At 37.1% G+C, this 18,869-nt stretch overlaps 1 protein-coding gene across 2 annotated transcripts; it reads right to left on the bottom strand.

Moving 5' to 3' along the window:
- Positions 1-6,034: 6,034 nt before the first annotated feature.
- SREK1IP1 (SREK1 interacting protein 1) lies at positions 6,035-18,432 on the bottom strand. 2 transcript variants are annotated; one of them, XM_083357296.1, is made up of 5 exons: positions 18,376-18,432; positions 11,810-11,857; positions 9,333-9,473; positions 9,081-9,159; positions 6,035-7,295 (listed from the first exon to the last, which is right to left on the bottom strand). In XM_083357296.1, exons 1-5 carry the CDS (start codon positions 18,386-18,388, stop codon positions 7,106-7,108), a joined length of 471 nt encoding a protein of 156 aa, XP_083213422.1. In that variant the 5' UTR covers positions 18,389-18,432; the 3' UTR covers positions 6,035-7,105. The 2 variants fall into 2 exon arrangements, with proteins under 2 accessions (XP_083213422.1, XP_083213423.1); XM_083357297.1 differs by having other exon boundaries at positions 9,333-9,470; positions 18,376-18,424.
- Positions 18,433-18,869: the final 437 nt, after the last annotated feature.

Genomic DNA, 18,869 nt, shown 5'->3' with positions numbered 1-18,869 from the left:
TCCCCCTTTGCGTGTGTGCACGTGCGCGTAAATTTTGCGGTTCCCAGTGTTTTTTCCCCTCTGGGAAACAGGTCCAAGTGGCTCTTGCAGTGTTTAAGGTTGCCGACCCCTACACTAGAGTATGATGAATAGGCAGCATGCAAATCATTATATGTACCAACCCAACCCTCAGATTACACTTTTTGGGGTCCAATGGCAAGCAGTATCTCCATTTTCATGTTGCTCCCCCTCTTTCACATAAAAATCAATACTGATAACATCTGCACATTCAACTTGCACCAGTGTGCAAAGACCCACTGCTTTTTTCAGGGACTGGAACATATTTCTTCATCCTCACCTTGCTCAGCCCACTACAAAGACAGCTTCAGATTGTCTTTGCCTTTTCTAACTGTTATCATTCCTAATACAGATCCACTGCAACATCCATGAATATTAGGCAGGTTAGACTATGTTCATCAAGTGTAATCCCATCAATCATTCATCACCTTTTTGATGCAACTAAATCCCTATCCCTATCCCTATCCCTGTCTAATGCAATAGTATAGGATTAATGTATAGCTTTATACCAAGCATTTGTGAGATTAGAATGTATGAAAGATGGAAGTATGTGAGACCCACTCAAAGAAAATTACAAAGTCTGAAAGGATAAATGGAAAATAAACAGAACCATAATATATTTGGATCTTACCATTTGTAAATATCTGCTATTTTAGAAAGACTTATAGAGTGCAGGTTAAGCAATATAGTAACTCCCATTATTATTTAGCATATCATTACATGGACTAGCAATATAAACTTATCACCTAATTAGTAAAAGATAATAAAATATAAATATTAAAAAGATCTATGTTCAAATATCAATGTCTAGATCATCTAACCGCTGAAGTGCAGCATCATTTATATTAAAAAAAATCAGATACTGGACCAGTGTAGGCCTTCACCTTACAGCCCATCACAATGTGATCTACAGTTTGACGTGGGACCCTGCAGTCACACTGAGGGAAGGATACTATGCCCCATTTATACAGGGAATCCCAGTAGGTACAAATCCTAGTCAAGATTATCAATTGCGGATCTGGTAGTTCAAAGCCTGGCATCTCTTTCTTGGAGTCATTCATGTGTCTTCCTATGTCTGGGTGTTCAGCGACCCATTTGGCTTTCTTGGGTAATCGATATTAAAACTGTTGGGCAGATGTTGTGCAACTGCCAGTGGGGACTTCCTGGATTTGAGTCTTCCGGCTGATAAATGAGGAAGGTTGACATGCACTGGTAGGAGTTAGTAACTCACATTAAAACAATGGTACAATAGAGTTAGTTATATTGATGTGTAAGAATAGCAAAGTTAAAAAAAACAATACTGCATAATTCAACACCACTAAAGGTAAACTCAGCTTGTTTATTTGAATGCAAATTACATTTTAGTATTGGTTTGACTGGGAATTACTGTGCTGATGTTTGTTGCTTTCATCATGAATGCTCTGGTGCTTTGCTATTTATTTCTTTATACAAAGCCACAAAAATTAGAAGCTGTTCTAAAATGGCAACATCTGGTGATCTCTTCCCTCCGAGAAGGTAGGCACTGCATACTCTTGACAGCACAAAGAATTACTAAGAGTCCTTAATTATAACGGTCACATTTCTTAAGTGTTTAGTTGGAATGGCAATTAATTATATATCTTGCAGAAGTATGTGTGACAATTAACTTAAACAAAGGCAGAACATTACATGCTGACTATTTTTATTTTGGCTTGTAAACATGCAAAATGCTGTTTTCCCGTACTTAACTCAAAATCTCTTGAACTAGACATTTTAAAGAGATGTTTTAAAAGACTTTCATGGTAAAATTCTTGAAATTGTCACTACTGTTATTATAATCATTCGTCCCAGTCAGCCAGATGTTTAGACTGAAGTTGGGGGTTTTATTCATTTGTTAAGTCCTTCCCAGGACCTGGGATAGCAGATGTTTGATGGTGTTAAAAGATATAAAGTGTTTCAAGTAAAGCTGCCTTTTGCAATGCCGATGGTGTTCAAATGGTGTTCCAATTATTTTTGCATTGTATCCAAGGTGTGCCTATTGATACTGTCTTTGCTTTCTTTTGCCATAGTCAGCCTACTTCTATTTGAAGGTTTTTGTATTTGATTTTCTCCAGTTCTTTCTCTTCTGTTCTGCTGTCTTCAGGTACCGCAACATCCAATATCCAGGCTTTTTTCTTTCATATTGAGAGTTGTTAAGTCTGGGGGGGTTATGTGGCAGGTGCCAGTTTGTTTGAATTCTAATATCCCAGAGAACTTTGGCTTCTTCATTTTCTATTGTTTTGTTTATTTTATGGTTCTATCAGTTCTTGCTTACAGACAAATAGTATTTCTTGCAAATTTTTCAATGTAACGTTGCTACATGTGATGCTGTTGTTGCCTGTAGTCGGTCTGTCAGTCAGGTGGCATTTGATGTCTATTGTTTTCTTCTAAATGCTGACTTTCTAAGCATTTGTTCTTAAGGCCTGATTTTGGGCAGCCAGAACTTTTTCAATTTTTTAATTTTCCTTCTCGTAGCTATTGCCAGACCAGTTTGGTGTCTCTGCAATTCAGTAAGGCCATGTGGCATATTAGCTATAATGCATCTTCTTCAACGTCCTTCAGCTATTCTTCCAATGCCCTTTTCTTCTTCAATATTCCACATCCACCTATTTTTCTTTCAACTTCGTTGTAATGAAGGGTATGATTCATTCTCGTTATTTTTCTGGTCTTTCTATTCAGGGCTTTTAGTTCTGCTTGCGTCCATTCCACTATTCCAGCCATGTATTTAATGATCGGAACTACTAAATGTTAATTGCCTTGATGGTATTTCCTCCACTTCTAACCTTTTTCTTGGCTTCAGTGTGTTTGATGTCAACTTGAAGGATGCCCAAGTATTTGTAGTGATCATTGGTTTTCGCTATTTTCCCCCCGATGATGGTGTGACCTTTGTCCAGTCCAAACTCCATTGCAATATCTTGACTGTACATATAGACATTGTTGAGCAACGATTCTATTTCAGATAGTATTTTTCCATAGTTTCAGATTGTCCATGTAAAGGAGGTGGGATAACCTGGCAGATGTTTTATAGCAAGCAAATATAACAAGTAACAATCTGAAAGGAAAGTTATTATAAAGAACCACCAGGTAAGAGCATGTGATGCTTTGAATTCAGACCCCAAAAGGTGGTTCTGAGAGTGTTTCTCCCTTTCACAGCACATTCAATAGGTACAAAGCAGCCACAGATCAGTATCCTTTCTTTGCCACATCAGATGTTGCTTGTACAAACAGAAAATTTATAAAACCTGTTAGGTCTCAAGACTGGGATACTTGCAGGACTGCCCATCTCCCTATACATCTACTTACCTTACTAGATTTAGTAGAGGAGGCATAGTTCAGACCTCATCATTAAACCATTGCAATGTTCTGGAACCTTGGAGACCAGCCTTTTTCTATGGCTGCGTAACACCATCATGGTTATCTCTGCCAAAACCCACGCATCCCCAACTTTGTTATTTGAGAAAGCCCTTAAAACATGGGTTTTTCAACAGTCTTGGAGAGAGTGAACCAAAACCTGACCCTGATTTTGGGATTTTACTTCTTGATTCTTTTTCTCTTGAATTGTAGCACATGCTTCTTGTTTCAGACCTTCTAAAGATATGAATAAGAAAATGCTGTTTAGAAGGGGTGATCTGCTGCTAAGAACAATTCTTCTTACTGCCCTGACAATTACCTAGGATTATGTGGAGCATCTTTTCTATCTTCTTCATCTTGTTTGTCAGATTGTTTTGCAAGGTTGCTTGTCTATGTGACCAACTAGGTAGCAGCATCTATACACAGTAATAAACCAGCGCTTGGATTCAATTGCTTTGAATCCATTGCATCCAATTTGATCTCTGAGAAAATAAAGTTGTCCGCTTTCATTGGCTTTGATCTCTCTGAATAGAGATACTACTAATATATGGTTTGGTTTATTTACTTTATGGCTTTTGTTAGCTGTTCAGAATCAAGTATTTGATACGGGCAGCCATATAAGCCTAATGAATAATAGATCTCTAAGATACTGTCAGGGCTCACAAATAGTGTGTGAAACCAGACAACTGGAACCACATGCTGTTTAAGATTAAATTAAGCAAATTGTTGGGGGGGGAACCCACCTCCCTCATTATTTTATGTAAGGAGCTCGCCTTTTCTTGGGCCAATGATTAGCTGCCAGTCACTCTTGGCTTATACATTTCAGCAATGGATTCTGATAGCAATATATAGCAATATCATGGTTGCTGTTAGTGACAGAATAGAGTATTTGCCTAACCACAATGATAGTTTAGTATCTCAAAGAAGCAATTTGCAAGAATAAATACAACATGAACAAAATCTCTCATGTTTTACTGACAGCCATTTTTTCTCCTATATTTTCTTGAGTGTGTATATAGTGGCAGTGCGGACTTCATTAATTTAAGCACCATCTGACTAACAACAACTCACTGATCAAGTCAAATCCTACCCACATCACTATTTGTTCCATTATTTGTTCCATGGATGAAACGGGATTCTTCCTTTTTATATTAGAAATAGTCAAGCAATATGTAGAATAGAGCAATCCTACTTTCAATTCTCAGGACAAAATTACAGGTTTGTGAACAGTTTCATTGTTTGTGTGTGTAAGCAACAAAACAATACTACTTATGTCTGATAATGCAGGGATGTCCAGGAAGGTAAGCATTAATTTCTACCATTTAATTCAAAGATTTTTTTGTCAGTAGAGGGGTCTTATTTTAAATTCCTGAGCTATTTTTTATGAGTTCTTGCAGTGCCTGTCAATATTTGATACACACTTTGAAAGTTTAAGGGGTAGTGTTCTGTTTATAGGAAGCTGGATTCTCAGATATCTCTTGTCTGCGAACAGAAGAGTTGCTGGCCTATTGAGAATTATTTAATACAATACCATTAAGAATTAATTGCCACAATATTACTAACTGCCACTCAACCAAGTTTGAAGAGCAAACGTTCTCAAAAGGCTATGTACTTCAAAGCACCTTTCCCCCTTTTAATCTAACATGCTGCATCTAATAAACTTATTTACCTAGCCCTTATGTATATATTGTCAAGATAACTTTTTAATACTGTATCTGCAACTTTTACTCTGAAATGGCATACTGCAATATCATATGTTTGTTGTTGTTGTTGTTAGTTGCGAAGTCGTGTCCGACCCATCGCGACCCTATGGACAATGTTCCTCCAGGCCTTCCTGTCCTCTACCATCTTCTGGAGTCCATTTAAGCTCACGCCTACTGCTTCAGTAACTCCATCTAGCCACCTCATTCTCTGTCGTCCCCTTCTTCTATTGCCCTCAATCTTTCCCAGCATTAGACTCTTCTCCAGTGAGTCCTTCCTCCTCATTAGGTGGCCAAAGTATTTGAGTTTTAGCTTCAGGATCTGGCCTTCTAAAGAGCAGTCAGGGTTGATCTCCTCTAGGACTGACCGGTTTGATCGCCTTGCAGTCCAAGGGACTCGCAGGAGTCTTCTTGAGCACCAGAGTTCAAAGGCCTCAATTCTTTTGCGCTCAGCCTTTCTTATGGTCCAACTTTCACTGCCATACATTGCAACTGGGAAGACCATAGCCTTGACTATACGCACTTTTGTTGACAGGGTGATGTCTCTGCTTTTTAGTGTGCTGTCTAGATTTGCCATGGTTTTCCTCCCGAGGAGCAAGCGTCTTTTAATTTCTTGACTACAGTCCCCATCTGCAGTGATCTTGGAGCCCAGGAAAATAAAATCTCTCACTACCTCCATTTCTTCCCCATCTATTTGCCAGGAGTTGAGAGGGCCGGATGCCATGATCTTGGTTTTCTTAATGTTTAGTTTCAACCCAACTTTTGCACTCTCCCTCTTCACTCGCAACAAGAGACTCTTCAACAGCCTCAAAACAAATGAGGCAAAACTATTAAAAATATTGAAGGTATTTCCCTCCACTGCTTCTCACACCATTTTTCCAGTAGAAAAAAGAAGCACTTGGTGATAAAAGAATGACCTTTTTTATTTTTTAGCAAACTAAGCACAATAAAGCAATCATTTAGCTTACAAATTCAATCAGGTTTACTTCTTTGGTCCAACAAAAAGTATATACTGTTTTTTCATCTATACAAATAAATGGCAAGAAACAACATGAAAATAAAAAAGCAGCATAAAAATAGTTTTCATCTTTCGTTTCAAGTGGTCAAAACATAGATTTTTTACTAGAAAAAAAATCACTTGGTGCTTAAAAATCTATGTCCACTTTGCTCATTTAATTCCCAATATTTATTCTTAAATACAAAATTACATCCTGATCCGGAGATGCTTCTACCATGTGTACCTATAATATACTATAGCAATCTTTCAACATCTTCACTCTTTTTATTCCATGCTATACACTTCTAAGAGTAATCAGTTCTGGAATCATCAGCGTATAACTAACAATGATTTTATGCTTCTAAGTTTTCTAAGATACATACATCCTTCTAGTTTTACTAAAAACGTATAAAAGGACATGTATCTTAATAACAGAACACAACGACAAAGCATTTCCATGGGACAGAAGAAAAGAGAATTGAAAAACGGAAAATTACTGGTTCCATGCTCTGCTGGTTTCTACTGAAGTGGAACTTCTCCAGCTGTTCCCAGTTAAGGGACATAAATGCCTGCTATGGAATTGGGTGTTTTTTCTTCTCATTCTGGGACCTATAATGGAAATAAATGGGATCTGGAATCTGTGGAACAGCAGTCTTTTGCAGGTGCCCATTGATTATCAGAAGTGTTAAAAGACCATAGGACGTTACTACTAAAATTACCGGATTTTGTTTGTGAATAATTTGGAATTGTTGAGAGATTAAAATCTTAAAAATAACAATTACTTAACATTTTAATCTCTCAATTTTCAATCATGAAGTACAAATAGTGACACCTATAAAGGAGAATGAAAACCTTAATTCCCCCGCCCCACAAAAAAAGTTTAAATACAAAGATACGTTTAAAATAAATTATCAAGGAGTATGTATCTTATGGTATTATAATTTGAACTAGGATTGACGTAAATCAACCTAAGTCTTGTTTTTCAATCATTGCTAGAAGAATCTGAACTATCAGAAGATGAATCTTTTCCTCTTTTGTGTTTTTTTCCTCCCTTTTTGTGATGTTTTCTTTTCTTAGATTTATTCTTTTTCACTTTCTTCTTTTCTTTTTTATGGGATTTCTGCTTTTTTGATTTAGGCTCATCGTCTTCTGTGATGCTTGAAGAATGAGATCTATGAAACATAGGATTATAAATACAGTTTATGATGTAATTAAAATACTAAATAGAGTGAAAAAATTGGAAATACATACAACTTCTGGTAAATATAATTACTCTAGCTAAATACACCAAAGAGACTTTTCTCAAGTTCTATAGCCTTTTATTCTAATATAGTTTTTGTCTATTTGAGAAAGGAGACAGTATATTAATAGGGAATTAATTTTCTGAAAGGCATCACCCATATAGGAGATAGAACTAAGGTTTATAGACAAAAAAATATTTAAAAGAAGAGCAAAAACAGAGGAAACAGATGTTAAGTATAGATGCAATAAATAAAACAGAGGAGAAATGGAGCAGAGAACAATCTAGCTACCTCTAACTGAATTCTGAAAAAGCAGTAGTGGCCAAAATTGTGGAAACCTATTGGTAAAAATGTACAGTAGAAATGCCACCTTTGGTTAAGTTTCCACCAATTTTTCTTCTAATTTCTTTATAACTGTAGCCTTGTTCACTTAATAATACTATTTTACATCGCTTTCTGGGCAACCAGTCAACTCTTTGCACCATTACTTTAATTTTATTACGTTTTACAAGCTCACTAAATGAAAGGGGGAAAAAACCCCAACCAACTTGATAGCGATCACATATCACACTGACAAATGTCCTCCTCTCAGCTTCATTACATGACATCAATAACTGAATCCTGATCTGATTGGCTCATTGCCAAAACAAGATGGCACCTGATTGGCTCTCTAAACACTCATGCTCATTGGCTACAATCAGATGAAGAAAAGCTACCTGATATCAACCTAAGCAAGTTGTGCTTCCTTTTTGTGGTTATTTGGCTATAAAGTTTCATAGAATACAGTACAGATAATTGAAGAAACTTTGTTGCATTACATTCTTAATTAAATTATCTTTCCATTTATATATAATTTTATGGTACTACTCCAAAAAAATAAAAAGTGGTGTTATTAGCCATCAAACCTCAAAAATAGTTTTCCCAAAAGGTTTCCACAATTTTGGCTGCTACTGTAAAAAAGTTTAAAACTATTTTATTTGTAGTAAATCTAAGAGTTGCATCCAGACTCATATAGATAGCATTCTAATGAATCTGTTCTATAAATTCACACATTGTGCTTAAACTATGATTTATAGCTTGATTAAACATGGTCTCAATGTACAATAGCTAGTTTCCTACAACCACATTATGGCTTAAATATAGCCTTGCCCAAGCAAGGATTGTTGGGCTACCCAAAACAATGTTCTTTTTTGGATTGTTTCCCCAGCTAAGCAGAAAACAGAAACTTTTCAGTATGTTTCCTTTTTTTCTTTTAATAAAATATTGTCTGATTTGCCAGGGCATCATCATCATATGCTTTTAGCAATTTGACTATAGATAGTCCTCGACCTACGACCACAATTGAGCTCCAAATTTCTGTTGCTAAGCAAGACAGTTGTTAAGAGTGTTTTACCCTATTTTACAACATTTCTTGCCACAGTTGTTAAGTAAATCAGTGCAGTTGTTAAGTTAGTAACACAACTGTTAATGAATCTGGCTCCCCATTGATTTCCCTTGTCAGACGGTTGCAAAAGGTGATCGATCCCTTGACCCCTGGGACACTGCAACCATCATACATATGAGTCAGTTGTCAAATGTCTGAATTTTGATCTTGTACCACGGGGATGACGCAATGGTCATAAATCACTTTTTTTAGTGCCTTTGTAACTATAGATGATCACGAAACGAACTGTGGTAAGTCAAGGACTACCTAAACTTCTATCTCAGCTTTGCTACCTTTTTCTTGATTTCTTTAATTTTGATTTTTCCTTGGTCTTCTTTTGGTTCTTTTTCTTTTCTTCTTCATCAGGAATGCCTGTAAATTAAGAGAGATTACCATCTGGCTTTATGGACTGATTGCAAAGATAATTGAAAAAGATCGTTCTTTCCTCTGGCAGACATCCTGATAGCATCGTTAAGAGCCCAGTGTTAAGAAAAAAAAATACAAAAGAAAAACAACAAAGACAAATATAAGGTGATCAAACTTACCCTGTTTTTCTGGAACGACACGAAGTTTCTCCAGCTCCTCTTCCTCACTCTCTTCACTGCTTGTGCTACTCACATCTAAAACAATGTCTCTTTTGGGATCTACACGGAGAAAGTTTCGGCACTCAAATGTCAGATGACCTGCTAAAGTAAAGTTTGAGAAAGGAAGAGAGATTTTAAGAAAAACAAACAAAAAATAGTACAATTGACTATTTGCTGCTCAGCAAGCAAGTAAAAAAAAAAAAACCTCAGGAAATTTTAAATTTATTCTCCAAAAGTTTTGGCCCTTTAAAAGAATGGCATATTATTAAAGCTGTGTTGCTTCTTGGTTTAAAAGACCAAAAGTAAAGTCTTCTTCTACTCAAGCTCATTTCCTGGTATCTATATAGATACATCCAGGTAGTTTTTCTTAGCAACAAAGCTTAACACTGAAAATATTTTCATTTCCATTTTCCAGAGCAGATATGGCAGTTTCTTCAAGGTTAATAACATGGAAGCTATTGTATTTTAAGCTGGTGTGGTTTACAGTAGAGCATAGAGTAAAACTTTAGCTATAATAAACATAATGGAAAGAAAATATAACTTTGTTGTAACATCTTTTCTCAGAAATTCACTTAATTTGATTTTGGTAAAAAAAGTATGGACGCTATTAATTTAAATCAGTATAAGTGCAGAAAATTCTTCTAATATGTATTATGGAATGGGCAGCTATAATTTTTATGAAATAAGTAGAAACATAAAATTTTGTATATGAAAATATAAAGAAATTCAAAAAGGTTAATACGAAATATTTTCCTGTCTGTTTTTTAGTTATAAACCAAGAGTCAAATAATAAAAAAAATCCATAAGCATATTCCTTTTTTCCTTTTAATATGCCTCATATCAACACTTCACATACCATTAGCCATTGAAGACAGTAATAGAATGCAAACTAGCTCAAAATACTGTTCAGAAACACTTGCAGAGGTATAGAAATAATGCTAAACATTTACCGATACGTGTATACACACAAAACCTATCCTTACACCAAATAAGGTCAATCATATCTTAAACAAAATTGCTTTATTTATTTTTTTAAATCCTTTATATCCCGCCCTTCTCCAAAGACTCAGGGCGGCTTACAATCTAAGCACAATCAATGTGCTTAGCAATAGCCTTCATTCTATGTATATGCCTGCTTATTAGGGCTTTCGCCCCCCCCCCCACAAGTGGCATTATTACAAAGTCAGCTTATTGCCCCCAACAATCTGGGTCCTCATTTTACCTACCTCGGAAGGATGGAAGGCTGAGTCAACCTTGAGCCTGGTGGGATGCGAACCTGCACTAATTGCAGGCAGCTGGTGTTACTTAAGGAGGCATTAGCCCACTGCTCCACCAAGGCTAATCAGCTTTAGCTCCATATAGCATCATTCAATTTAAAATTAAATCAAGCACTAATAAAAGAATGAAAGATATATAATTATGAGAGAATAGTCATGATAACCGTCATAATCTAAGATCCAAATTTGGTGAAATTTCCTTCTGCTTAAAACTACAGTAGTTTGACTTGTTCAATATAGGTCTGCAAGAAGTTCTTTAAAACATAATTTTTTAGCTCTGAAATGATTACAGGATCTACAAAAGTTGTCTCATACATCCATTGGTGGTGTTTATCAGCAAAAACTACATAATTTGCATAATGTTTCCTTCAGTTATATATGTTCAAAGTAAATACATACTTGCAGTAAATAATAAAGGCTAACATATATATTTATTACTGTGTTGTTGGCAAGGCTATTATGTATTTTTCTTTGTAATAGATTAGGTTGACAAGCTTGTTCAACCTATTACGTTCTACCCTAGCAGATTCTCCAGTTCTTTGGACAGAATGTTTTTGTTTTAAATAAGTCTTAGGTCACTTATTTCAAGATCGGCAAACTACTATGAGGACACTCATCACTCTTTCCACTGCTTATGCAGACTAAGGATAATTTAGCAAAGAACTCATTACCTTCACCATTTGAAAAAGAAAGTACACCTCTTTGAATTCTATGATTTTACGTATCAGGACGTAATAAAAATCATCTGGTCCTTAGCAATTCTTAAAAGTAGGCAATACAACCTCATATAAACAAAAACGCAAAACAGATTATCATTATACCATGCCATCATTTATTTTACAAAAAGAAAGCTAACACTACTATGTCTTGATTAGTAAAACCATAGAACCACTTAGTGATATAAAGATTGGAAAAAACCATTCGTCTGTTGATTTTTAGTGTGGCGCTTGACCCATAAGCAACTGAAATTCACTTTTCCCTTCTTTCCTTCAGTATGTTGAATTTCAATAGTCTTTATTTCCTTATCAAGCACCAAACTACAAAATCAGCCAAAAAAATGAATGTTTTCCAGTTCCCCTACAATTGCTGCTGATAATACAAGTGACACATTGCAAACCTGTTCATTTTCAGAACTGTATCTTCATCTTTGTAGATACTTACGATAGCCACATTTCTTACATCCTGCCCTGATATTATCCTTATTTCCACCTAAAAAGCCAAACAGATTTCTTATTAGTTTACAGAGATTTTAGAAATATTCAATGTACAGGAAACTTATTAATGTAACAGACCCAAGAATAATATTGTAAAAAAAAATTATACATTTTTTTTAATTTTCTCATATTACATTCACATATTTGAAAATCAACGTGGTGGCTGGGTAGTAGTAATTCAATTACACAGATATCATTAGTACAGATTTCAAATTCCTACCATAAATATTTCCTCTCTTTTTCCCTTCATATATACTGTCTATTTGTAAATTAAAAAACAAGTTTTATCCTATCCATCACATAGAAAATAACTTTCTTACATATATCCATAGTTTTTAGTTTACACATATTCTAATTGTTTTAACTTACAATCTTTTACCAGACATGTCAAACACAAGGCCCGGGGGCCAGATCCGGCCCGCAAAGTGGTTTCATGTGGCCCGCAAAGCCATCCTGGAAACAGTGAGGGAACGGCCCCCACTGCCTTGGCCCTGGCCCAGAGACCCTCCTTCTGCCAGAGACCCTCAGATCTGTCCCACTCCTGCCCAGGCCCCCATAGGCACCCTTGATGCGAACAATGTAGAGCTAGCCATGCCCACCCGGCCCCGAGGGCAACCGCAATGCTGATGCGGCCCTCAATGAAATTGAGTTTGACACCCGTTTTAGACAATCAATGACCTAATAGATTCTTCAATTTTAATTTCCACTAACATTTAGATTTAACGTTTGATATTTATCATTCCCAAGATTTTTAGGATACTCCCAATTCATCTATCACCATTCCTCACAAAATCTAATATTCAAAATACACATCCCGCTTACTTAACTTCTCACCCTCTATGTCAATAAGGATACAATATGATATCCTTCCTTTTTGCTAATTTTCAGTTGTTTTTTAAGTAGTAATCAAAATTTCTTTTTATTTCAATATTTAATGCTTCCTCTCTTCCTCTTTATATCTGCTATCTCTTGCTTAAACTGATAATTTTCGTGGCTCAGTGGGTTAGGACGCTGAGCTTGTAGATCAGGTCGGCAGTTTGGCAGGTTGAATCCCGAGTGCCGCGTAACAGAGTGAGTGCCTGTTACTCGTCCCAGCTTCTGCCAACCTAGCAGTTCGAAAGCACGTAAAAATGCAAGTAGAAAAATAGGAACCACTACGGTGGGAAGGTAACAGTGCTCCATGCACCTAGTTTAGTTTAGTTTAGTTTTATTTGACTTCTATACCGCCCTTCTCCCTAGGGACTCAGGGCGGTTCACAGGGCATATATAAATAACAATACAAAAGTTAAAAGGAAATTAAACCAGTGCCCAATTAAAAACAACAATAATAAATACTAAAAATCAATTTAAAAACCCATATTCCCCCATCAGGCCAGACCAGCTAATTCAAATAAGTGGGTCTTCAACCCGCGACGGAAGGATCGGAGGTCTGATGCCATCCGGAGCTCAACCGGCAGTTGGTTCCATAATGCCGGAGCGCCCACAGAGAAGGCCCTCCCCCTGGGGGCCACCAGTCGACATTCCCTGACCGGAGGCACCCTGAGGAGGCCCTCTCTGTGGGCACGTACTGGGCGGAGGGAAGTTGACGCCGGCAGCAGGTGGTCCCCGAGGTAACCCGGACCCATGCCATGTAAGGACTTAAAGATCATGACTAGGACCTTGAACCTCACCCGGAAGACAACTGGTAGCCAATGCAGCTCGCGGAGCAAAGGTGTAACATGGGAGTACCGGGAAACTCCCAGGACAACTCTCGCGTAACTATGGCATCTAGTCATGCCAGCCACATGACCATGGAGATGTCCTCAGACAAGCGCTGGCTCTTCAGCTTTGAAACGGAGATGAGCACCAGCCCCTAGAGTTAGAAACGACTAGCACGCATGTGCGGGGGAACCTTTACCTTTACCTTATAGACCTATTTATTACTTTCAACAATACGTTTTTAGCTTATCTACATTATTCACCTTTACATGACCTTTATGCACAAATCAATATTCAAATTACCTATCAGTATTTATACTGCTAAATTTTAATGACCAAATTTTTTATCTCAGTTCATAACAATGTCTTGTGTTCAACATACACATCTTATCTATTTAAGTACATTCTGTTTCAGATTCCAATAAGATGGTTGAAACTCCATTCTTCTTGAGTCTTATTCTAGCTTTTTTCCTTTGCCAAATCATCTTCCATGTCCTTGTTTTTGGGTCATTGAACCAATCTCCTTGTAATATCATGTATATTAATTGATATTGGCAAAACCAGCCGATTGCCATTTTTTGAGAGGACTTGTAGGTCTAGTGGGTCATCTCTTTATTCTTCCATGTCGACATAGTTGTTCTGAATTGTTTGTCTTCTCATCCAACTGTTCCTTTTTCTAGATCCTCTAGTTCCTTTTACTTTTCCCAGGTTGTTAATGTCTTTTCTGGATTTTCAAATATCAATATTTGTTTAATAGGAGATTCTTCTATCATAGTACTTGAATGTTTCATTTTTTCTATTGTATTTTGTATAGATTGTTCTTTAATTGTGGTCAAAGTTTGGGCTTTCATATCTGGGCTGTCTTCTTGTTCCTTCACATAGCCTCTTAGTATTTCATTGGTTGTGGTAAGAATTTGGATTAGTGTTTTTAACATAGCAAGAGTTTGTTGATCTTCATCTTTAAGTAAATTTTGTTTCTGGTCTTCTTCCATGTTGGTATTTTAAACTAAAGGCTTTACACTTAGAAAATCCAAAAGAAAGAATTTTTTTTCTAGATAGGGAACACAAAGCCTTTCACAGCTGTTGTTTCAAATTTCTCAAAGTTATGTATCTTATCTATTTCCCTGGGCAGTCAGCCAGGCCCCTTTTAAAGTTTCCCTTTGAGTTCCAAAGTTGTCTTAATCTTCAGTTTTTTTCTTTTTCTCATAAGAATCTAGATTTCCAACAGAAGTAGACAATGAACAATAGGAAATAAAAAATCTTTCAATACATGCTTTGAGAAATAAAGTTCCAATTGGGATTCAGTTATTTTTCAACGTTTAAAACGCCCCTGGGTATTTAGTCACCGCTCTTTCTGGAGGGAGGGCTGAAATCCCCCTTCCCTCACTGCAAGGGGGAAAATGCTTAGCAGCTTAAGGAGGTACAGAAAGTAATTAGGGTGTAAAAGAGGTAGATCTCACCCAGTCTCTTCTGCACTGCTTTAAGAGTTTCCTGGTGGAAAATGTGACTTCAGCTGTTCATAGCCTAGGGACGAGCCATAAAGGCCAGTCCTTTCGTCCGCCGGTTTGGAGGGATCGCCAGGTCCAACGGGAGAGTTGCGGCTCTCCCGTGATCTAGTGAACGCCCCTCCTTGCTGGTCACCTCTTCAGGGCGACTTTCGGCCCTTTTCAGGGACTCCCAGCGATGCGAAACTGGACGGGGGAGATCAAGTCTCCCAGCCATCCATAGCGGCTGCGTGACAAACCGGAAGTCATAGTTTTGTAAATTTTACCTTCCCATACAGTGCATAATAAAAATAGGAGCCACCTACAATTACAATGGTTGGTGCCAAATTGTGACTTGTTACACTGATCTCATAAATTAATCTCGGAGCCAGGTATGTTTCTTAAATAAAATGTTGATACTGGGCTTGCAGCATTTTTATGTAAATTACGTTCTACAACACAGGACCCCTTTTTCTACATTAGACTGTTTGGCAGAATTAAGCTGCCTTTTCTATTTGCAATTCACATGAAATTATACATTGACAGTGCTATTTCCAGGCAAATATGGCACAATACAACAATAAAACCATAAAAACTTGAAGCAGTGTATAAATTACTGTTTCCTAGCAATGTATAGAACATCTGGAGCTGATGAGCTCTGGTTGACATAAAACAGGAACAACCACAATTATAAAGAATTTGGCAAACAACTAACATGTGAATTAAAAGAGAACAAGATATCCCCTCATCCTGAAACTATTATATTATATATTATTATATTTATTATATTTAAAAATCAGTAATGGTATACACAGAAAGTACATTTAGGCATTCACTCAAATATAATACAAAAACAAAAGATCAATGCTTGCACCACCCTCATTTACATAATATTTTTTCAAAAAAACCCCTTAACTACATGAATCTATTTCTCCATAAATTATAAGATCCAGATGTGAATAAAAGAATTGTGTTCTGGCTTCCAAGTTTACTTGGAAGATTAAAAAGAGTTGACTTATTATATCCAATGACCATCTTGAGAGCTGACAGAATATAAGTTACATGGATACTGAAATAGACTTGCTTTATATGTAAAAAGTGTAAATAGCTTTTCCCAGTGCAGTAGCTTTCAAATACTGAACTATATGTCCAATATTTTCCATAGCTAGCTAAGCCATTATTTATTTATATCCCACCTTTATTTTTATAAAACAACTCAAAGTGAACATACCTAATCCTTTTTCCTCCTATTTTCCTCACAACCACCACCCATGTGAGGTGAGAGGAGGTGGGGTGCTTTCATGCCTAATGAAGGACTAGAACTCTTGTCTCTAGATCAGTTTATCCTGGTGTCTTAACCACTAGACCAAACTGGTTCTATTGATAAAATATGTCCATTAGGACTCAGATATTTGAGGTCTAAAAACTGCTGGGAGGGCTATAATAAACCTAGTACATTCTTCCACTTCTTATTCAGCATCAGGATAGGAACTGGAGGAGAAAGAAAATCAGGCAAATATTGTTTTTCAATGGGTAAGACCTTCCTAGTTAGAAAACCACTGACCAGGTACATTTAATTTGCTGCACCTGCCTGTTTTCATTAGATAATCCTTTTCTAACTCTTTTTTGTCTTAATTGTTTTCTTTTAAAATATTTACTTTTATAGTGGCTTTATTATTCATAAGCCTACATGATACATATGCACTGAAGGGCACAACATAAATGTTAAATTAAATTGCATCTTTATTGTCCCAATGAAAGAACAGGAAGAAAGCAGCATCTATCTCTGCCTTGTAGCATCTCCATGATCATATGATCAAAATTTGGATGCTTTGCCAACAAGCAAGTCAATGGAGGAAGCTGGATTTGCTTAACAACTACATGATTCACTTAACAACTGCAGTGATTTGTTTAACAACAGTGGCAAAAAGGTCATAAAACAAGGTACAATTCACTTAACTGTCTTGCCTAACGAGAGAAATGTTGAGGTCAATTGTTGTTGTACTGTACCTGTACTGTTATATATCCTGAATTCATCCTGGTGCTCTGTACTCTGGAAAGAATAACTGAACAGACCAATTCCTGCTTCTCCCTACTTCAATTTGTCATATGTTTACAAAATGCCATAGTATGTAAATTTATAGAGTATCAAACAGGAAGTATATTAAAGAATACTCCAAAATATATAATATGCCAAATATTAATATTTAACCATCTGGATAAGTAACAGAATATAAAATTGAAAGTAGAAACTTGCGATCTTGGACTTTATAATACTAGAATGACTAACAACTTTATTTTTAAATTGAGTTAAAACTTTTTAACCTTTTAATTAAAATTGTAATTAAAACCTTGCATTTTAAGTTTGTTAATGCAAAATGTAAATATAAACAAACAGAAGGTCAACAGACTTTCAGGATTTTCATTACGCCAAAATATAGTTTGCTTATTCATGGTTTATCATTTGTATAATTCCAGTTACTATGGTTTATAAACTGTTTGATGGTTTACTAGATACGTGATGATACTTAATCCACTTTGGCTATTCTCCCAAATGTAAAGCAGAATAGGATTGGTCTATTGACCAATCTATATAGACTTACATAGACCAGTGTTTCTTACACTTTTCACCCTCAGACCTCCTTCCCACTTTTAAAAATTATGGAGGACCCCCCCCCCCAAAAAAAGCTTTGATTTGCATGGGTTATATTTATCAATATCTACAGTGTTAAAAATAAAATGGACTCATTTGTAGATTTCTAAATCGTGTAAAAATGACATTAAATATGTTAGATATTAACATCCAATAAAATATTTTTCATAGAAAACACCCTATACCTTTCACAAACAAAAAATAGTTAAGTGTAATTGTTTTAAATGTTTGCAAATATCTTCAGCATCTGCCAAATAATGTTGATGTCGCGGACCCGAGAGGACCTTGGGAGTCCCCAGGGAGTCCCCGGACCACCCTTATAAGAAACGCTGACCGCGACTCAATTAAGCCCGGGTTTAGAGAGTTAAGCAACCCCAGCTTAGACCAGGGGTCTTCAGACTTGGCCCTTTTATGACTTGTGGACTTCAACTCCCAGAATTCCTCAGCCAGCAAAGCTGGCTGAGGAATTCTGGGAGTTGAAGTCCACAAGTCATAAAAGGGCCAAGTTTGAAGACCCCTGGCTTAGACGGCCATCGAGACGCGGACGAATTAATTCAAGACGACTGTTTTTCAGTCGTGCCTTCCTTGCTCGCACTCGTCTCCCAGACTCCTTTGGCAAAAGCCGCCGCCTCCACTCGCATCTTAACCCTACCGCCCCATCCCCTTTCGGCAGCTCACCTGGCAACGCCATGCGCCCAGCACAACCCACCCCCGCCTCCACTAACTCCGGTTCTCCGCTGGCGAACTTTGACCCGAAACGTGAAGGGCTGAACCATTATGCAGCCAAGATGAGGGGGGAGGTCCTTAAGGAAATAACTAAGAGGCAGGAAGGAGCAAAAGCCTTCCTTCCTGACTTGCTGGGAGAGGAAAGGAGGGCGCTTATCATTCGGCGTCTCTTTGCTGATTCCTGTCTGAAGGTTGTTCACTCCTATGGCAGAGACTACTTTTGCCGCCTCCACCCACCCCCACCCCCACCCCCGGCAATATCAGAGTTTCTTTCTCCTGTGCCACTCCCAATAAAAGGCAATGGGCTGTCCTATTGATTGACAGCGCTTGGTCCAATGGGAATAAGCTAAGGTTAGTTTTCTAAGAAAGCAGATTAGTTAATACACCAGTGCTCGGCATGTACTGTACTTTCCGTATGTATTTAGGTTGGAAGCCGGTTTTTGTAA

The sequence above is a fragment of the Vipera ursinii genome (genome assembly GCF_947247035.1).
Source record: "Vipera ursinii genome assembly, chromosome: 2".
NCBI classification, from domain to species: Eukaryota; Metazoa; Chordata; class Lepidosauria; order Squamata; family Viperidae; genus Vipera; species Vipera ursinii.
Note: the sequence above shows the minus strand (reverse complement) of the source record. Positions and strands in the feature narration are given on the sequence as shown.